The 18,227-nt window shown below is 39.8% G+C and overlaps 2 protein-coding genes across 3 annotated transcripts; both read right to left on the bottom strand.

Moving 5' to 3' along the window:
- Nucleotides 1–1,187: 1,187 nt before the first annotated feature.
- Nucleotides 1,188–4,277, bottom strand: LOC139324676 (olfactory receptor 6X1-like). Of its 2 annotated transcripts, XM_070954409.1 has the most exons (2): nucleotides 3,346–4,277; nucleotides 1,188–1,254 (listed from the first exon to the last, which is right to left on the bottom strand). In XM_070954409.1, exons 1-2 carry the CDS (start codon nucleotides 4,257–4,259, stop codon nucleotides 1,188–1,190), a joined length of 981 nt encoding a protein of 326 aa, XP_070810510.1. In that variant the 5' UTR covers nucleotides 4,260–4,277. The 2 variants fall into 2 exon arrangements, with proteins under 2 accessions (XP_070810510.1, XP_070810509.1); XM_070954408.1 differs by lacking the exon at nucleotides 1,188–1,254 and having other exon boundaries at nucleotides 3,321–4,259.
- Nucleotides 4,278–15,927: 11,650 nt separating this feature from the next.
- LOC139324361 (olfactory receptor 6X1-like) lies at nucleotides 15,928–16,878 on the bottom strand. Its single transcript, XM_070954075.1, has one exon. The coding sequence runs from the start codon at nucleotides 16,876–16,878 to the stop codon at nucleotides 15,928–15,930; it is 951 nt and encodes a 316-aa protein (XP_070810176.1).
- Between the last annotated feature and the right edge of the window lie 1,349 nt (nucleotides 16,879–18,227).

Raw genomic sequence — 18,227 nt, forward strand, 5'->3', positions numbered from 1 at the left:
GAAATCTCATTCACAAGCTTCAGGGCTTTTTTTTTTCTGTTTCTCTGGGAGAGCAACACAGAGTTGCAGTTTGTCAACAGAAAAAAAAAGCCCTGAAGCTTGTGAATGAGATTTCACACAACCAGAGCTGCAAAAACAACTTAGTTTACGTAGGTAAAACCTGGCTAGAAAGAATATGCACATAAAAGCCTACGTAAAAGAAAAAGACATATATATATATATATATATATATATATATATATATATATATATATATATATATATATATATAGGTCTTTGGTTATTCGGGTCTTCTCCCACGTAAAATTGGAAGTGTCTTGGCGACGTTTCGACGAAGTCTCATTCGTCATCTTCAGGCTGGTGTTCTCGGCTTCGTGCTTCCAGGAGGAAGATTGAAGATACTCTGACGAAGTCGGTAGGGGCCAACAAAAGCTTAGCACAAGTTTTAAAATAAAAAAATTTAAACTTTTAAACGTTCCGGAGATCATGATGTTTATCGCCTCTTCTATAACTATACCTGGAACTCACATCTTTAGGACAATTCTTTATATATATATATATATATATATATATATATATATATATATATATATATATATAATATTCTTATAAACTGCCTTGAGTCGTCATGTGCAAAGAGGTGGCAATATAAATTTCCAAATAAATAAATAAATAGGGTATGGCCAGTCTAGAGAAAGAAAGACCAGGGATAACATGATAGATCCAGGATTTGACGGGACGCCACAAAGAAGAGGGGGCCAACTTATTTTCTTAAGCACCTGGAGACAGGACAAGAAGTAATGGATGGAAACTACTCAAACTAATCAAGGAGAGAAGCAACCTGGAATTAAGGAGAAACTTCCTAACAGTGAAGACAATTAATCAGTGGAACAGCTTGCCACCAGACATTGTGGGTGCTTCATCACTGGAGGTTTTTAAGGTCCCTTCCAGCTCTATTCTGATTATTATTATTATTAAGTATGGATAGGGTGACCTCATTTATATTTAGCTGCGGTATGTCAGATTTGCGTTAAATAATGCGACATTTTAGTTCCTTAATTCAGTCCAAACAACAACAAATTTGATGATGATTCCATTAAAAAAACATCATTGCACTGGACCCATTGACCATGAGAAGTATCAATAGAAAGTCCAAGTTCAGAGATGGCATTTTATTATTTATTTATTTATTTATAACATTGCCTTGTTATACTTCTTTCAACCACAAGATGTCCACACTGTACTTTACGGAACCTCATTTCTTGTTAAGGTATGCAATGTTTCTTTCTCCCCTCAGAGCACAAAAATTCTTCTTAAGCCCTCGGAGAAATATTTCTCACACATCTCACTTCCAGAAATAGCCTCTCCACTTAGATACAGATTAAAAGAGTTGGAAGGGACCTTGTAGGTCATCTAGTCCAACCCCCTGCCCAAGCAGACCCTACACCACTTTTGACAGATGGCAGTCCAGTGTCTTCTTGAAAGCTTCCAGTGATGAAGCTCCCACAACTTCTGAAGGCAACTTCTGTTCCATTAATTGTTCTCACTGTCAGAACACTTATCCTTATTTCTAGATTGAATCTCTCCTTGATCAGTTTCCGTCCATTGTTCCTTGACTGGCCTTTGGGTGCCTTGAAAAATAGCTGGAATCCTTCCTCTCTGTGGCAGCCCCTCAAATATTGGAAGACTGCTATCATGTCTCCCCTGGTCCTTCTCTTTACTAGACTAGCCATGCCCAGTTCCTGCAATCGTTCTTCATATGTTTTAATCTCCAGTCCCATAATCAGGGGTGAAATGCTCCCGGTTCGGACCGGATCGCCCGATGCAGTAGCGATGGCGGCGGGTGGCTCGGAGAACCAATAGCAAAAATCCCTGCCTCCTCCAGGTCCAGCTGAGCTGCACAATCCTCAGAGGCTTTTTTTTTTTTTTTTACTTTTAAAAGCATTTTTTTCTACAACCTCTTCAGCCGAAAAAATGCTTTTAAAAGTTAAAAAAAAGCCTCTGATGATTGTGCGACTCAGCTAGGATCGTCAGAGGCTTTTAAAAGCATTTTTTTCTGCAACTTCTTAAGGTAAAAAAGTAAAAAAAAAAAAAGTTGCCCATGCCCACCCAGTCATATAACCCCCCCACCAAGCCACACCCACAGAACCGGTAGTAACAAATTTTACATTTCACCACTGCCCCTAATCATCCTGGTTGCTCTTCTCTGCACTCTTTCTAGAGTCTCAACATCTTTTTTATAGCGTGCTGACCAAAACTGGATGCAGTATCCTAGGTATTATCTTACTAAGGCTTTATAGAGTGGTATTAGTACATCACTTGATCTTGATTGTATCCCTCTTTTAATGCAATTTAGGATTGCATTGGCTTTTTTGGCTGCCGCTGCACACTGCTGGCTCATATTTAACTGATTGTCCATTAAGACTCCAAGATGCCTCTCACAGTTGCTGCTATTAAGACTGGTTTCACCCAGTCTCTATGTGTACTCTGGGTTTTTCTTGCCTAAGTGTAAGACTTACTCAGCTTGGATGTTGATTCTCTTACTCTTCCCTCTGGATGATTTAGCTTTTCTCTATCTCTGGTTTGCTCATGAAAACGAGCTAATATTTGCTGATCTAAAAAGTGACAGCCAGAAGGGTGTAGTGGCAAAGGAATCAGGCTAGAGACCAGGAGACTGTGAGTTCTAGTTCTGTCATAGGCACAAAATCAGCTGGGTGAACTTTCGCCAGTCATTCTCTTTCATCTCTAGGAGGAAAGCAATGAGCTTTTGCCAAGCACTTTTCAGGAGTCAATATTGACTTAAAATGGAGAGAGGGAAGGAGGGAGGGAAGAAAGGGAGGAAGGGAGGGAGGGAATTGAAAGGAAAGGAAAGGAAAGGAAAGGAAAGGAAAGGAAAGGAAAGGAAAGGAAAGGAAAGGAAAGGAAGGAAAGGAAGGAAAGGAAGGGAGGGGGGAGGGAGAGAGGGAAAGAAGGAAGGAAGGAAGGAAGGAAGGAAGGAGGGAAGGGAAAGGAAGGGAGGGAAGAATGGAAGAAGGAAGGAAGGAAGGAAGGAAGGAAGGAAGGAAGGAAGGAAGGAAGGAAGGAAGGAAGGAAGGAAGGAAGGAAGGATCTTAAACCCAGGTAGTGTTTATACTGCTTACTGGATTCTTCAACCAACAGTTTTCTCAGCAAACTCCATCAGCCAACATTATAAAAAGGTACAGATTTCAAATGGCATTATTTCAAAATAAAATACATTTAAAATTAGGCTGTTCCCGCCGTCGGCGCCTCCCTTTCAAATCTTTTGCATCGCAACCCAGCATTTACAATGGAGGGGAAGTTCATTTGCCCTCCGATAATCGCAACACCTTCCTCAATGCCGTTTTGACGTCGTTGTTTCTGATGGTGTAGATGAAAGGGTTGAGCACAGGGGCGATGACTGTGTTCAACATGGAGACGGCCTTGTTAAGGTTGAATGAGGAACGTGCTGCAGAAGGTCTCAGGTAGATGAAAAGGACAGCCCCGTACAAGATGCTGAGCACTGTCAGATGGGAGGCGCAAGTGGAGAAAGCTTTCCGCCCTCCGCTGGCCGACGGGATGCGGAGAATAGCGGAAATGATGAAGGTGTAAGAAATCACATTCAGGAGCAGGGACGTCAGGATGACAGCTACCGAAATCAGAAAGCCCAGGGCTTCGATAAGATCGGTATGACCCCCGGAGATTTTCAACAAGGGCCCAATGTCACAATAAAAATGGTTGACCACGTTGGAATGGCAGAAAGGCAGTCTCACCACCAACACGGTCTGGAGAAGGATGGTACAGAAGCCCCCGAACCACACAGCCAAGGCGAGCTGAAAGCAAACACCGGTAGTCATGATGGTGGGGTATCTTAACGGCTGGCAGATGGCCAGATACCGGTCGAACGACATGACCGTGAGGATGTAAAATTCTGTGATGCCCAAGAGAAAGTGGAAATAGGATTGCGCCATGCAGCAGTAGAAGCAGATGGTGGTCTTGGATGACAGCAGATTGGCCAACATTTTGGGGACTAAAACGGTGGTGTACCATATCTCGAGGAAAGAGAGGTTGCTAAGGAAGAAGTACATTGGCTTCTGGAGTTGACGATCGACTCTTACGATGATTATGATGAAACCATTACCTGAGATGGACAAAATGTAGAGCAGGAGGATGACTGTAAACAAAGTGATGTTCATTCCAGAAATGCGTGGAAAGCCAAGAAGGACGAATTCAGTCACTCGGGTACAATTGCTCAGATCCATTCCCTGGGATCTCTGCAGCTGTACAGGAGAACAATGACCCAGATGTTAGTGTTTTGCAAAGGTTTCAGTAATTCAACTCCAAAAAATTGCAACAGAAAAAAAGTTGTTTCTTCCTATATCCTCTATTTTTCATTTTCCTCATTAGACTGAGGAAGATCTGCATTTGGCCAATAGTCCAAACTTATCTATAGCTCAGGGTTGAACTTGGATGTTCTTGGTGCTTTCTGAACTTGGTTCTTTTCTTGCAAACATTTCAATACCAATTAGATAACATCATCAGTGCTAATGACTATGGGTTTTTCTCCCAGAAACCAAAATCCTTATAACAGAGTAGGGTAGAGTAGGGTAGGGTAGGGTAGGGTAGGGTAGGGTAGGGTAGGGTAGAGTAGAGTAGAGTAGAGTAGAGTAGAGTAGAGTAGAGTAGAGTAGAACAGAACAACAGGGAATAGGATAAAAATAGATTAACAGATTAACAAAGTTGGAAGGGACCTTGTTGGTCATCTAATCCAACCCTCCAGCCAAGAGGAGATCCTACACCATTTCTAACAGATGGCAGTCTAGTCTTCTTGAAAGTTTCCAGTGATGAAGCTCCCACAACTTCTGAAGACAAGCTGTTCCAATGGTTGGTTGTTCTCACTGTCAGAAAATTTCTCGTTATTTCTAGATTGAATCTCTCCTTAAATAGTTTCCATCTATTATTCCTTGTTAAGGTAGGCAATGTACAGATACAGATTAACAGAGTTGGAAGGGACCTTGTAGCTCATCTAGTCCAGCTCCCCGCCCAAGCAGACACTACACCATTTTTGACAGATGGCAGCCCAGTCTTTTATTGAAAGCTTCCAGTGATGAAGCTCCCACAACTTCTGAATGCAAGCTGTACCATTGGTTGATTGTTCTCACTGTCAGGAAATTCATCCTTATTTCTAGGTTGAATTACTCCTTGTTCAGTTTCCATCCATTATTCTTTGTTTGGCCTTCAGGTGCTTTGGAAAATAGCTTGACCCCTTCCTCTCTGTGGTAACCCCTCAAATATTGGAAGACTGCTATCATGTCTCCCCTGGTCCTTCTCTTCACTAGACTAGCCATGCCCAGTTCCTGCAACCATTTATCATATGTTTTAGTTCCTTAATCATCTTGGTAGCTCTTCTCTGCACTCTTTCTAGAATCTCAACATCTTTTTTATAGTGTGGTGACCCAAACTGGATGCAGTATTCTAGGTGTGGTCTTACTAAGGCTTTATAGAGTGGTATTAGTACCTCACGTTATCAAACTACTGTATCAAAAACAGGGAGAAATTCCACTCTCACTAGCACTAATGGTGTTGCCTAGTTTGCAAGTATTGGGTAAACGTGAAATGTCTTGCAAGCATTTGTCACTGGCAAGATTAGCAAAGATGTTCAAACACTTGTCTACTAAATGCTGGAAATGCAATCAGATACCGGGTTCTTATTATCATATGTGGTGGACATGCCCAAAGGCAAAAAGATTCTGGGTGAAAATACACACATGATTAGGAAAAATGATAAAGCAACACATAGATTTAAAACCAGAAATATTTGTGTTGAGTATACTACCAGAAAATTATAACAAAGGGAATACATACATACTGTAATATTACATCTGTTGACAGCGGAGAGAATTGTATTGGCACAATATTGGTTGAGATGAGAATTTATTTATTTATTTATTTATTTATTTATTTATTTATTTATTTATTTATTTATTTATTTATTTGATTGATTTATTTGATTGATTGATTGATTGATTGATTGATTGATTGATTTGATTTCTATACCGCCCTACTCCTGAAGGCCTCAGGACGGTGCACAGCCAAACAATAAAACACATACATACAAAATTTAAAAGTAGAATTTAAATCAAATTAAATAGTTTTGGCCCAGACAAATTAAAACCCCAAACTATTTAAAACCAATTTTAAAATTTGAATATATAAAATACTAAAAGATATTAAAAAATTAATCTATATAATTGATTAACCTATATAATTGATTAATCTATATAATCAGAAAGATATTAGACTGTGCAGAGATAGATAGATTGACACTAAAAATAAAGGACAAGGAAGAAACAGAATACTTCTTAACATTGGATGTGTTTTACCTGTGGTTAGATAACTGAAGTAGAAATTAGAAGATAAAAGATTATTACTATGTATAAGCAAATAATGAAAGATCATTACTATATATGTTGTTGTTGTTGTTGTTGTTGTTATTATTATTATTATTATTATTATTATTATTATTATTATTATTATTATTCAAATAGCGAAGTCTTGGAACGCACTGGGATTTCTAGCATGTATATACTATTGAAACAGCGACGTCTACGCTGGCTGGGGCATGTCGTGAGAATGGCTGATGGTCAGATTCTGAAAGATTTCCTGTATGGAGAATTAGCGCAGGGAAAGCGCCTCAGAGAGAGACCACAGCTGTGATATAAGGATATCTGCAAGAGGGACCATATAAAGGCCCTGGGGATAGACATTAACAACTGGGAAACCTTGACCTCCTATCATTCAGCTTGGAGGCTAAAGACACAGCATGGCCTTCTCCAATTCGAAGAGACACTTGTTTGGCAGGCTGAGGCAAAGAGGCAGTCCCGGGACCAGCGAAATCTGGGAGCTGGGCAGGGGACAGAATGTATCTGCCCGCAGTGTGGAAGGGATTGCCACTCTCGAATTGGCCTTTTTAGTCACACTAGATGCTGTTTTAGGACCTCTTTCCAGAGCACGATACCATAGTCTCTTGAGACTGAAGGATGCCAATGAGAATATTATTATTATTATTATTATTATTATTATTATTATTATTATTATTATTATTATATACTTTATTCATTAAACATGAAACTCAGTCAACTGAACATTCAAAAATGCATCACAAATACCATTGACTGGTGCTAATGGTTGATACGGGTTGCTGCCAGCGTCCTAGGGATCAACTAAGTACCTTCTTAAGCTGTACTATGTTTCAAGTAGCAAAGTTTTTTTTGCAGTTCCATTGGTGTTATTGCAGGAAGCTGCAATTTCTTAATGTATTTTATAAAATTCTTGGACATGGTACCAAGTGCCCCGATGGCAATAGGTATCACTGTTACATGTTTCATCCATAATCACGTAGTTTCGATGGTCGCATCGCATTATTATTACTATTACTACTACTACTACTATTATTATTGTTGTTGTTGTTGTTGTTGTTGTTGTTGTTGTTGTTGTTGTGTCTTTTATTCATTAAACATGAAATTCAGTCAACTGATCATTTAACAATGTGTCACAAATACCATTGACGAGTGCTAATGGTTGATACAGGTTGCTGCCAATGTCCTAGGTATCAACCAAGTTTTTATTATTTTATTATTATTTTATTATTTAAAATATAATTATTTTATTATTTATTAGCATTATTATATATTGTATAATTAAAATGACTCAGACAATGCAATGTTCATTAAACACTTATGTTGATTAAAATAATTTTTTAAAAAAAAATGTTTTGCAAGCAAATAAGCAAGCTCAGAAAGCTCCAAGAACTCAGCTGATAAAATTTGCCTAACTTCTGGCTCCATGGCTGAATGCTGACTATGCTGTTTTTCAAAATCATCTCAGATCCATAAAACACTATGACCCATATATCTTTATTGTTAAACATTTTGCTTAGGGGAGTAAACATCCATCGCCTCCTATTTATCACGAAGACAAAGAAATCCAGAAGGGGAGAAAGACTGCATAGGAAATGATTAGAAGCAATCATTTATGAAAGTGGCAAGAAAACACATTTCCAAAAGCACATTTAGAATAGAATAGAATAGAATAGAATAGAATAGAATAGAATAGAATAGAATAGAATAGAATAGAATAGAATAGAATAGAATAGAATAGAATAGAATAACAGAGTTGGAAGGGACCTTGGAGGTCTTCTAGTCCAACCCCCTGCTTAGGCAGGAAACCCTACACCACTTCAGACAAATGGTTATCCAACATCTTCTTAAAAACTTCCAATGTTGGAGCATTCACAATTTCTGGAGGCAAGTTGTTCCACTGATTAATTGTTCTATTTATTGGAAGTATTTTTTTTAAAAAAAATGCTTACTTTAGTTAATTGAAGTAGAAAATCTGAAAATATCTCTCAGATAAATTGAGCCTAGCTTTCACATCCATGACATCTTGTATTGATCTCAAAGGTGTGAAGGAATTCAGCATTGATCTAGGAGGTCTACAACTGCTTGACCTGAAGATGAGAAAAACACTTGGTCAAATTAACCAATTATTGGGGCACTGATTTTGACTTCATGGAGGTTTCTATACTTCTTTGAGTATATTAGAAATCGACTTCAGATGGATGCAGTTCCATAAGAAATTCTGAAGATGACCATGAAGGATTTTAAACCATGGGATTTGGTGGTATATAGTTCTTTTTATCTCTTATGAGTTCTACTCTATTGAAGAAAGGATTCTGAATGCCAAAATACGAAACAAATATTCCATCTTTTCAAAACAATAAGGTATAAGTAACTTAAGAGACAGAGAGAGTTGTCCTAATTAAGGTGTTAGAATAGGACTAAGGATACCCAGATTTCTATTAACCTCAGATGGGGGAAACTAGAAAAGGATTTTTACAGTTTTGATGTCTTGGAGGAAAGCTGGGCTGCAAATATGATTAAATAAATACATTTCAATTGCGGTAAAACCTGGCTGATAAACATTGGATATTCAGATACCTTCTGAAACAGAAATTGTTTCATATGCTGCAAAGATGAGAAAAGCTGTGAATTGTAATTGTGACATTACAATCACAGGTGAGAGGAAAAGAAGTGAGAAAAACCAACATTATATATGATGTATCTACCAATAAGAGAGGTGCAAATAACTAGATAAGATGATTTAGACAGAGATTGGATTTGATAGATGATAGATAGAATGATAGATAGAATGATAGAACAATAGAAAGACAGACAGAAAGGCAGGCAGACAGATGAGAGATAATTAAATAATAGATAGATAGATAGATAGATAGATAGATAGATAGATAGATAGATAGATAGTCAGTCAGTCAGACAGACAGAGACAGATAGAAGAGAGATAATTAGAAGATAGATAAATAGATAGATAGATAGATAGATAGATAGATAGATAGATAGACACAGACAGATTAGAGATTATATTAGATTATATTAGATTAAATAGATAGACTGACTGACTGACACAAACAGACAGATTAGAGATTAGATAGATAAATAGATAGATGATAGATAGATGATAGATAGATAGACAGACAGACAGACAGACAGACAGACAGACAGACACAGACAGATGAGAGATTAGATATAGATAGATGATAGATAGACAGACACAGACAGACATAGACAGATAGATGAGATTAGAGAGAGAGAGAGAGAGAGAGAGACAGACAGACAGAGACACAGACAGATGATAGATAGATAGATAGATAGATAGATAGATAGATAGATAGATAGATAGATAGATAGATAGATATAGACAGACAGACAGACTGATGGATGGACAGAGACAGACAGACAGACAGAGACAGACAGACAGACAGATTGACTATAGATAGAACAATAGATGGGGGAGACATTCTTTGTGATTCATTTCATGTTCAGTTTTACCTCAGTTATCTGAGAACATAATGTAAAAACAGATACTCACATTCTAGTCCACGAATCCATCAAAAATGCAAGCAGAATGTAAATTCAAGGTACAGAACTATCATTTTTTTAAAAAAAATCCCAAGTATTCAAGGCTATTAATTAAATTTCCTAGATCCCCCCCCCAAACTCTCTTGATCCCGAAGATTTAGCTGAGTTTCTGCATTGCCATTTCTTGATCTATCACTTTTATTTCCTTTTTTTTCGAGTAACTTTAAATCTATCTCTCTCCTAGGCAAAATTGCCGAGAGAATTTTCTGACCATCACACCTGGAAAGGAAACAGAGAACATCATACAGACATGAAGAGCAGAGTTTAGAGTATGAGAGAAACAATTCTCATTATTTAAAATCTTTCTTGTAAATGGTGCTGTACATGGCTAATGACATTATTCCTGGGATTCAATCCCCAGAGATAAATCTTATAATTTCCCATAAGGAAAACTGACAGATTAAGTTAGAAACAGATGGCTTTGCCAGAATATGACACTTAAGATTAAAGAAAAGTGAGGTAACCAGATTTCTTAGGTTCGGTGGGTGTGGCTTATTTTGTGGGTGTGGTTTGATGGTCATGTAACAATTCTTTAGGATTTAGCAGAGGTACTGGTCTACCAGGCTTTTAACTGCTTGCAGAGCTGTACTGGTCTACTCATTTGTTTTTGGAGGCACCGGTCTACCACCACACTGCCTTTTAACACTGATCAGCTATAGGGCTGCCCTTTGAAGCCCCATGGCAAGAGTTTAAACAGTTTTTTTTTTCCTTCTAGCCGATCAGCTGGGGCTCGGGAGGCAGCAAATAGATTGGGGGCGGGGCCAAATAAAAGGTAAGAATAAGAATAATGCGGTGGCGGGCAGCTCCCGAACAAAGAGAACTGGTTCGGTGACGTCAGTGATGTCATATCGTCACCGCTACCGACTCGGCGGAACCGGGCAGAACCCACCACTGAATGTGCCCCCCTGCACATGCACCCCCTGCACCCCCTGATGCATGTTCACAGACCCTCCGCACTCCCCCCACACTCCGTTTTGGTCCTAGTAGGCCTCCCTGCAACTTCCTGGGAACAAAAATGGGCTGCGGGGGGCTGCACTGCACCCCCCGTGCCCCATTTTGGGCCTAGTAGGCCTTCCTGCACTTATAACCCATAATGCAATGCTCACGCAACCCCCCTGTGTGCACCCTGCCCACCCACGCATGCGTGCGTGCGCATCTCCCGCATGTGCCCCGCACCCTCGCATGCGCAGCAGAGACCCAAAAATCAGCTGTCTAGCAGGAGGTACATGCACATGTGCAGTGGAGCTGAGCTAGAGTGACTGCTCACGTGTCCGCAGAGAGGGCTCTGTGTGCCACCTGTGGCACGTGTGCCATAGGTTCGCCATCACGGTCTTAGGTTCTTCAGTCCATCAGCATCATCTCCCAAGCTACAATTGTCCACTTTACAGAGCCCTCAGTGGTGGGGATCATTAAAAAAAAATTGTACTGAAATTAAATAAGCCTTGTTGTGTGATGATGATGATGATGATGATGATGATGATGATGATGAAGAAGAAGAAGAAGAAGATGATGATGATAAACCCCTTCCTCTCTCCTCTCCCACTGCATCTGACTCCCTTCTTCTCCATTGTATGACAATGGTTTTATTTTGACTGTGTTGTCATTTTATTGGGTTATGTATACTTATATTGGGGGGATTTTAATGTTTTTTATGCTGTAAACTGCCCAGAGTTACTTCGAAACAAGATGGGTGACAAATAGATTTAATAGATGAATAAGTAAAAAGAAAGAGGAGGAGGAGGAGGAGGAGGAGGAGGAGGAGGAGGAGGAGGAGGAGGAGTTGTTACTTAGTGATAGTCATAGGATACTACATAAGCAATCAGTTTATACTAGGAAACTAAAGAAAACAATATCTATATAAATAAAAATGTAAATGTTTGTTTGTTCAAAATCATAAATCTCCGAAAGTTCTTCACCAATTGCTTTGAAATTTTGACACAAGGTTGCATTTGAATACACACATGTTTTTATATACCTATATTATATAGATGTCACACCTGTGACAGGAAAAAACATGCTTTTTTGAAAAACAGCATCATCTGTTGGACGTAAAAGCAACACACACTATACTATATTTTTGGACTTTAACGTTGCAGCACCACAATGGTAGGTGCTAGCCGGGTCTTTCCCCCTCAGTGCTGCTGCCACCAAACCCACAAACAAAATGGCAGGAAATGTCAACTGCCACCAAGCGTCCTCCCAACTAACGGAGTATGCCGTACCTTTGGCAGGGACCCCAATGGTGCCTGTGGTGTGGAGAGCTGCAAAGGTGAAGGCGGTTATACTGGCAACCGGGAAGCCAGCTCTTATGCCCGCAGCAATCTAGGACCGAGGCAAAGTAGGTGTGATCTGACCTACAGAGGGATATTATTGGCACTCGGTCACAAAATATTGTATACCCACAAGACTGGGCCACAGCAACGCGTGGCCGGGTACAGCTAGTAAATCATAAAGATACAAACAACAAGGTTATAGTCATAAGTAAGAGGAGATAGGTAATAGGAAGGATGAGAAGAAGAATAGTAATACAGTCTTAGTAATAGTTCGATAGTGTTGTGGGAATTAGCTTTTTTGGCAGAGTGATGGCATGTAGGAAAAAACTGTGTCTAGTTGTCTAGTTGTCTCGTGTGCAATGTTCTGTAATGTTGTTTTGAGGATAGAAGTTGAAACAATATATGTCCAGGATGTGAGAGGTCTGTAGATATTTTCACAGCCCTCTTTTTGACTCATGCAGTATACAGGTTCTCAATGGAAGGCAGGTTGGTAGCAATTGTTTTTTTCTGCAGTTCAAATTATCCTCTGAAGTCTGTGTCTGTCTTGTTGGGTTGCTGAGTCAAACCAGACAGTTATAGAGGTGCAGATGACAGACTCAATCATTCCTCTGTAGAACTGAATCAGCAGCTCCTTGGGCAGTCTGAGTCAATATTTATTTATTTGTGAGTCAATATTTTTACATTACATTACATTACATTACATTACATTACATTACATTACATTTCATCATAAGTGGGTTTCAGCAGGTTCTGAACAGTTCTGGAGAACCGGTAGCAGAAATTTTGAGTAGTTGGGACTTGCCTCCCAAGTCCCAGCTGATAAGGAGGAAATTCTGAGTAGTTCAGAGAATTGGTAGTAAAAATTCTGACTGGACCCGCCCCCATCTATTCTCTGCCTCCCAAATCCCAGCTGATCAGGAGGAAATGGGGATTTTGCAGTAACCTTCCCCTGGAGAGAAGTGGGAATGGAGTTTTTACAGTATCTTTCCCCTGCCACACCCACCAAGCCATGCCCACCAAGCCATGCCACGCCCACAGAACTGGTAGTAAAAAATTTTGAAACCCACCACTGCATTACATTACATTGCTAAAATGACTCACTTTCATAGTAACTCTTAGTGATACACAATATTGAAAATATTTTAAAACAAAATAGCAAGTATAAATTGTTTGCCAGTCCAAAACATGGAAATAGAATCCTATTCAGGACTAACAAAATATCTGGGACAATAGAGTCCAAATATCTCAGTCAATGGGTGTTTCTAGGACTGAACCTAAGTCTATTCCTCCCTATTCAGACTTCTGGTGAAGATGGCCAAGTGATGACAAACTCGGAGAAGGCTCCCTGAAGTTTCATGAAGGGATTTTTGCTGGGTTGTGGCTTTTTCCACTTAATAACAAAAGAAGCTGGCATTCCTTTAGTTTATATGACTCTCCTGGATCATGGAGAGTCCTAAATCACCCCCACAAAACACTCCATACAGCAGCAGTCTGCAAGTAAAGAGTTGGTGCTTGAGAATAGTTTATGAGCCATTTAGCTAGGGGGGTAGGGCAGTGGTGGGTTTCAAAAACTTTCGCTACCAGTTCGGTGGGGGGGATGTGATTGAGAGGGTGTGGCCAACTTGATGTCACTCACGCCCATGCCCACTCAGTCACATGACGTCCCACCTAGCCACGCCCACAGGACAAGGTAGGAAATTTTTTGGAATTTCCACCTATCTATCCCCACCCTCCCTTTGCCAGCCACCCCTGTTTTCCCTCCTTTAGCAGCCCTGGCCATAGTCCTGCTTTCTCCCCCACCACCGCCTCTTTATTCAGGCTGCTTACCTTCCGCAGTGGCTGGTCCAGAGTCCAGAAGGCAAGCTGACCAGAGTTTTCAGCAGCCCCCAGCCAGCCGCTGCAGCCACAAAGCCAAAAAGTACTGGAGGTCGCGGAAAAAGCTGCTGCCGTCACTGCCATGTTCTTTGTGCATGCGCATCCCATTGGACTTGCACATGCACAAAGAACATGGCGACAAACATGGCGGGTGGGGTGAGTGAGCAGTGACCAGGGGACCAGTTCGGGGGCATGGCCAGCCGGCCATCACTACCGGTTCAGAAACCTTGGTCCAATTTCTGCAAACGGTTCACACGAACCGATCTGAACCGGCTGAATACCACCTCTGGAGTAGGGCTGCAATCACTTCATTGTTAAAACAGCAGTTGTTTTGGAATTTATTTTTCAAACAAACTGAGAGATAAACATAAAGGTTTTATCCAATCCAGTCATGTCCAACTCATGAACAGCAGTGTTCACCTCTGTTTCTTAGTCAAAGGAGCCAACATTGTCCAAAGATATTTCTGTGGTCATGTAGTTATACACCAAGGCACATGACTATATGCCGATAGATGATCTCACTCAAGTGCCTCATGTAGATGTTAAGCACCAACTGAAACAAAAAATGAGAAACATCATGGCCAATCCACACACTCTAATGCCTTTAGGAAGTTCAGATGGATACCAAGATTAAAGATGCTGAAAATTGTCTAAAAAGAACAAGGATGCTTGCACTACACCTTCCCAACTTTGACACTGACAAGCATCTTTGATGTAGCCTCGGTTTTATGTCCAGCTCTGAAACTCAACTGATCATGGTTAACTGATTTTATCGTATAGAGCATTTGCAGATGCTTCTTCAACAAAGCTTTCATCAAACTGAATAAAAACCCCAAAATGTTGCCTTCCACTTGAATATTGCTCACTCTTCCTTCTTTGTTAAGGTAGGCAATGTACAGATACAGATTAACAGAGTTGGAAGGGACCTTGTAGGTCATCTGGTCCAACTCCCCACCCAAGCAGACCATACACCATTTTTGAAAGATGGCAGTCCAGTCTTTTATTGAAAGCTTCCCACAACTTCTGAATGCAAGCTGTTCCATCGGTTGATTGTTCTCACTGTCAGAAAATTTCTCCTTATTTCTAGGTTGAATCTCTCCTTGTTCAGTTTCCATCCATTACTCTTTGTCTGGCCTTCAGGTGCCTTGGAAAATAGCTTGACCCCTTCCTCTCTGTGGCAGCCCCTCAGATATTGAAACACTACTATCATGTCTCCCCTGGTCCTTCTCTTCACTAGACTAGCCATGCCCAGTTCATATGTTTTAGTCTCCAGTCCCCTAATCATCCTGGTTGCTCTTCTCTGCACTTTTTCTAGAGTCTCAACATCTTTTTAATAGTGTGGTGACCAAAACTCGATGCAGTATTCTAGGTGTAGTCTTACTAAGGCTTTATAGAGTGGTATTAGTACCTCACTTGATCTTGATTGTATCCCTCTGTTAATGCAATTTAGGATTGCACTGGCTTTTTTGGCTGCCACTGCACACTGTTAGCTCATATTTAACTGGTTGTCCACCAAGACTCCAAGATCCCTCTCACAGTTACTGCTTTTAAGCCTGGTTTCACCCAGGCTATATGTGTACTTTGGGTTTTTCTTGCATAGGTGTAAGACTCACCTCAAGTGTAAGACCTAACTTAACAATCTTTGGCACTCCCCAACTTGAAGGAACACACACATAGAAGAGTCCTTCAAAAGACAGAGAAGATTCACATTTCATGTACAATAAATCTATTACAAATGGGATCCCTCCCACTTCTTTTAAATGAGGGTTTACAGTTGGCAATTATTAAAGATTTTGGAGACCAGGAACCATTCTTTCTACCATTTTTGATATAGAATCTTTCACTTCATTATTCCTAATGCTGTAGATGAAAGGATTGAGCACAGGGGTGATGAACGTATACAGGATGGCAACAGACTTCATCATACCAAAGGAAGAATTTTTGACAGTCGGTCTTAAGTAGACAAAAAAGACCGAGCCGTACAAAAGACTGACCACAACCAGATGTGAAGCACATGTAGAAAAGGCCTTCTGCTGTCTGGAGGTTGAAGGCATTTGAAGAACGGTGTATAGGATGAAGAGATAAGAAATGAGGGTGAAAACCAGGGAGGACACAATCACAAACACAGCAACAAGGAAGCCAAGGGCTTCAATCAGACGTGTATCTCCTCCTGCAATCTTCAACACGGGTCCAACATCACAAAAGTAGTGATTGATAACGTTGGAAGTGCAGTAGGGCAAGTTTGCAATCATGACTACCTGGAAAATTATGGAGAAAAATCCACCAAACCAGGCTGCTATTACCAATTTAAGGCAGACCCCTGAAGTCATGATACTGGAGTGTCTCAAAGGATGGCAAATGGCTACGTATCTATCCAAGGAGATCAAAGTGATGATGAAAAATTCAGTGACTCCAAAAAGGAAGTAGAAGCACAATTGTATCACACAGCAATAAAAACAGATGGAATTGTTAGCAGAGAGATAATTAAGCAACATCTTGGGTATAAAAACTGTGGTGTATCCAATGTCTTTGATAGAAAGGTTGCTAAGGAAGAAATACATGGGTTTCTGGAGATGGTGGTCCGTGATTACTATCATAACGATGAGCCCATTGCCCATCAGACACAGAATGTAGAGTAGAAAGATGCTGGCATACATCACACTTTCCAGTCCCAAAACACTTGGCAATCCAACCAGAATAAATTGAGTTGCTCTTGCGCAATTGCTCAAGTTCATCTTCCCCCTTTTATTAGAAAAAGAGAAAATGTGGAATCTTCATTCGATCAAGATTCCTGAAGACCTTTTTCAGAATCAAACTATTGCAAGAGAGAAGACACAAGGCTTGGTTTTAAAATCAAAATAATGAATGTTGTCTACAGGTATAGTAGCTAGATAAGACATTTCAATATACACATTTTATTTTTTTCCCTTTTTAATGACCCTCTAATCCCTTGCATCGGGGTGGAGTCAGGGCAATTGAACAGACCTTGAGCATTTACTGGCCAGATGCCCTTCCTGATGCCTATGCGGAGTTCACAGCAGACAAGAACTCATTGTGTCCAGAGAGAGAAATACCTGCCACTATTAAGATTAAACTCACAGTTAATTTCAAATTGACTATCAATCGAATGTCACAACTCATGAGACCAAACCATACTATTAGATCTATTAGAGCTTGGTGTCAAATATGAAATTTCCTACAGTCAGAAAATAAGAGGTGCTTGGGAATTCATAAAAACATGACATTTTTGAAAGTAGGACTAGAAGTGAAATATTTTGATACAAATTAGAAGCTGGCAGTTCTCCATAGAGAACTGTGCAGAAACGTTCTACATATTGTTCTTGATCTACAGAAGAGACCAGTCAACTATTGAAAAACAAAATATGGAGTGTGAAAGAAAAACGAGGAAACGTAAAAGAATTTTTATAGATAACATGGAATACAGAATGGGGGGGGGGTTTGAGAGCAAAAAGAGAGAGAATTTGTGAATGAAACCAAACTACAGGGAGAGAATAAAGAATGGAAGACTGTGTTGTGCAGCAAATAGAATATTATCTGAGAGTCTCAAAAACAGAAGAAGAATAAAAAAACCCACCAGATAGAGAGAATGGGATACAATTTATAGCCATCCAAAAAAGTAATACATAAATTTTTAAAATTTCAGTGACACCTAACATCAAAAACATCATCAAAAAAGCACAACAAAGAATGTTCTTTCTGCGCCAACTCAGAAAGCTCAAACTGCCCAAGGAGCTTCTGATACAGTTCTACAGAGGAATTATTGAGTCTGTCATCTGCACCTCCATAACTGTCTGGTTTGGCTCTTATTCTATTCTATTCTATTCTATTCTATTCTATTCTATTCTATTCTATTCTATTCTATTCTATTCTATTCTATTGATGTAAGTAAAAAAGGGTGTGTTCCTTAGAAATAAAAAAAAATTAAGATGTTTTTCTCCATGGATGTGCATAAATCCTAGGAAGTCAAAGTTATTTTAGCAGTGAAATTGTGTTCCATGAGCTTGTTTTTTTTAAAAAAAAACATGGGCCTAAAGATCTCTCTACCATTACCTTGACTTCTTCC

Source organism: Pituophis catenifer, unplaced genomic scaffold (assembly GCF_029215685.1).
Source record: "Pituophis catenifer annectens isolate HBS135680 unplaced genomic scaffold, rPitCat1.0.hap2 SCAF_15, whole genome shotgun sequence".
In the NCBI taxonomy this organism is placed as follows: Eukaryota; Metazoa; Chordata; class Lepidosauria; order Squamata; family Colubridae; genus Pituophis; species Pituophis catenifer.

Bases quoted from the DNA above. Each gene is read 5' to 3' on its own strand.
- LOC139324676 (XM_070954409.1), bottom strand. From the start codon at position 4,259: ATGGATCTGAGCAATTGTACCCGAGTGACTGAATTCGTCCTTCTTGGC. The intron at 1,255-3,345 runs GTTGCGATTATC...ACAAGAAATGAG, and splicing joins AAAACGGCATTGAGGAAGGT to GTTCCGTAAAGTACAGTGTG.
- LOC139324361 (XM_070954075.1), bottom strand. From the start codon at position 16,878: ATGAACTTGAGCAATTGCGCAAGAGCAACTCAATTTATTCTGGTTGGA.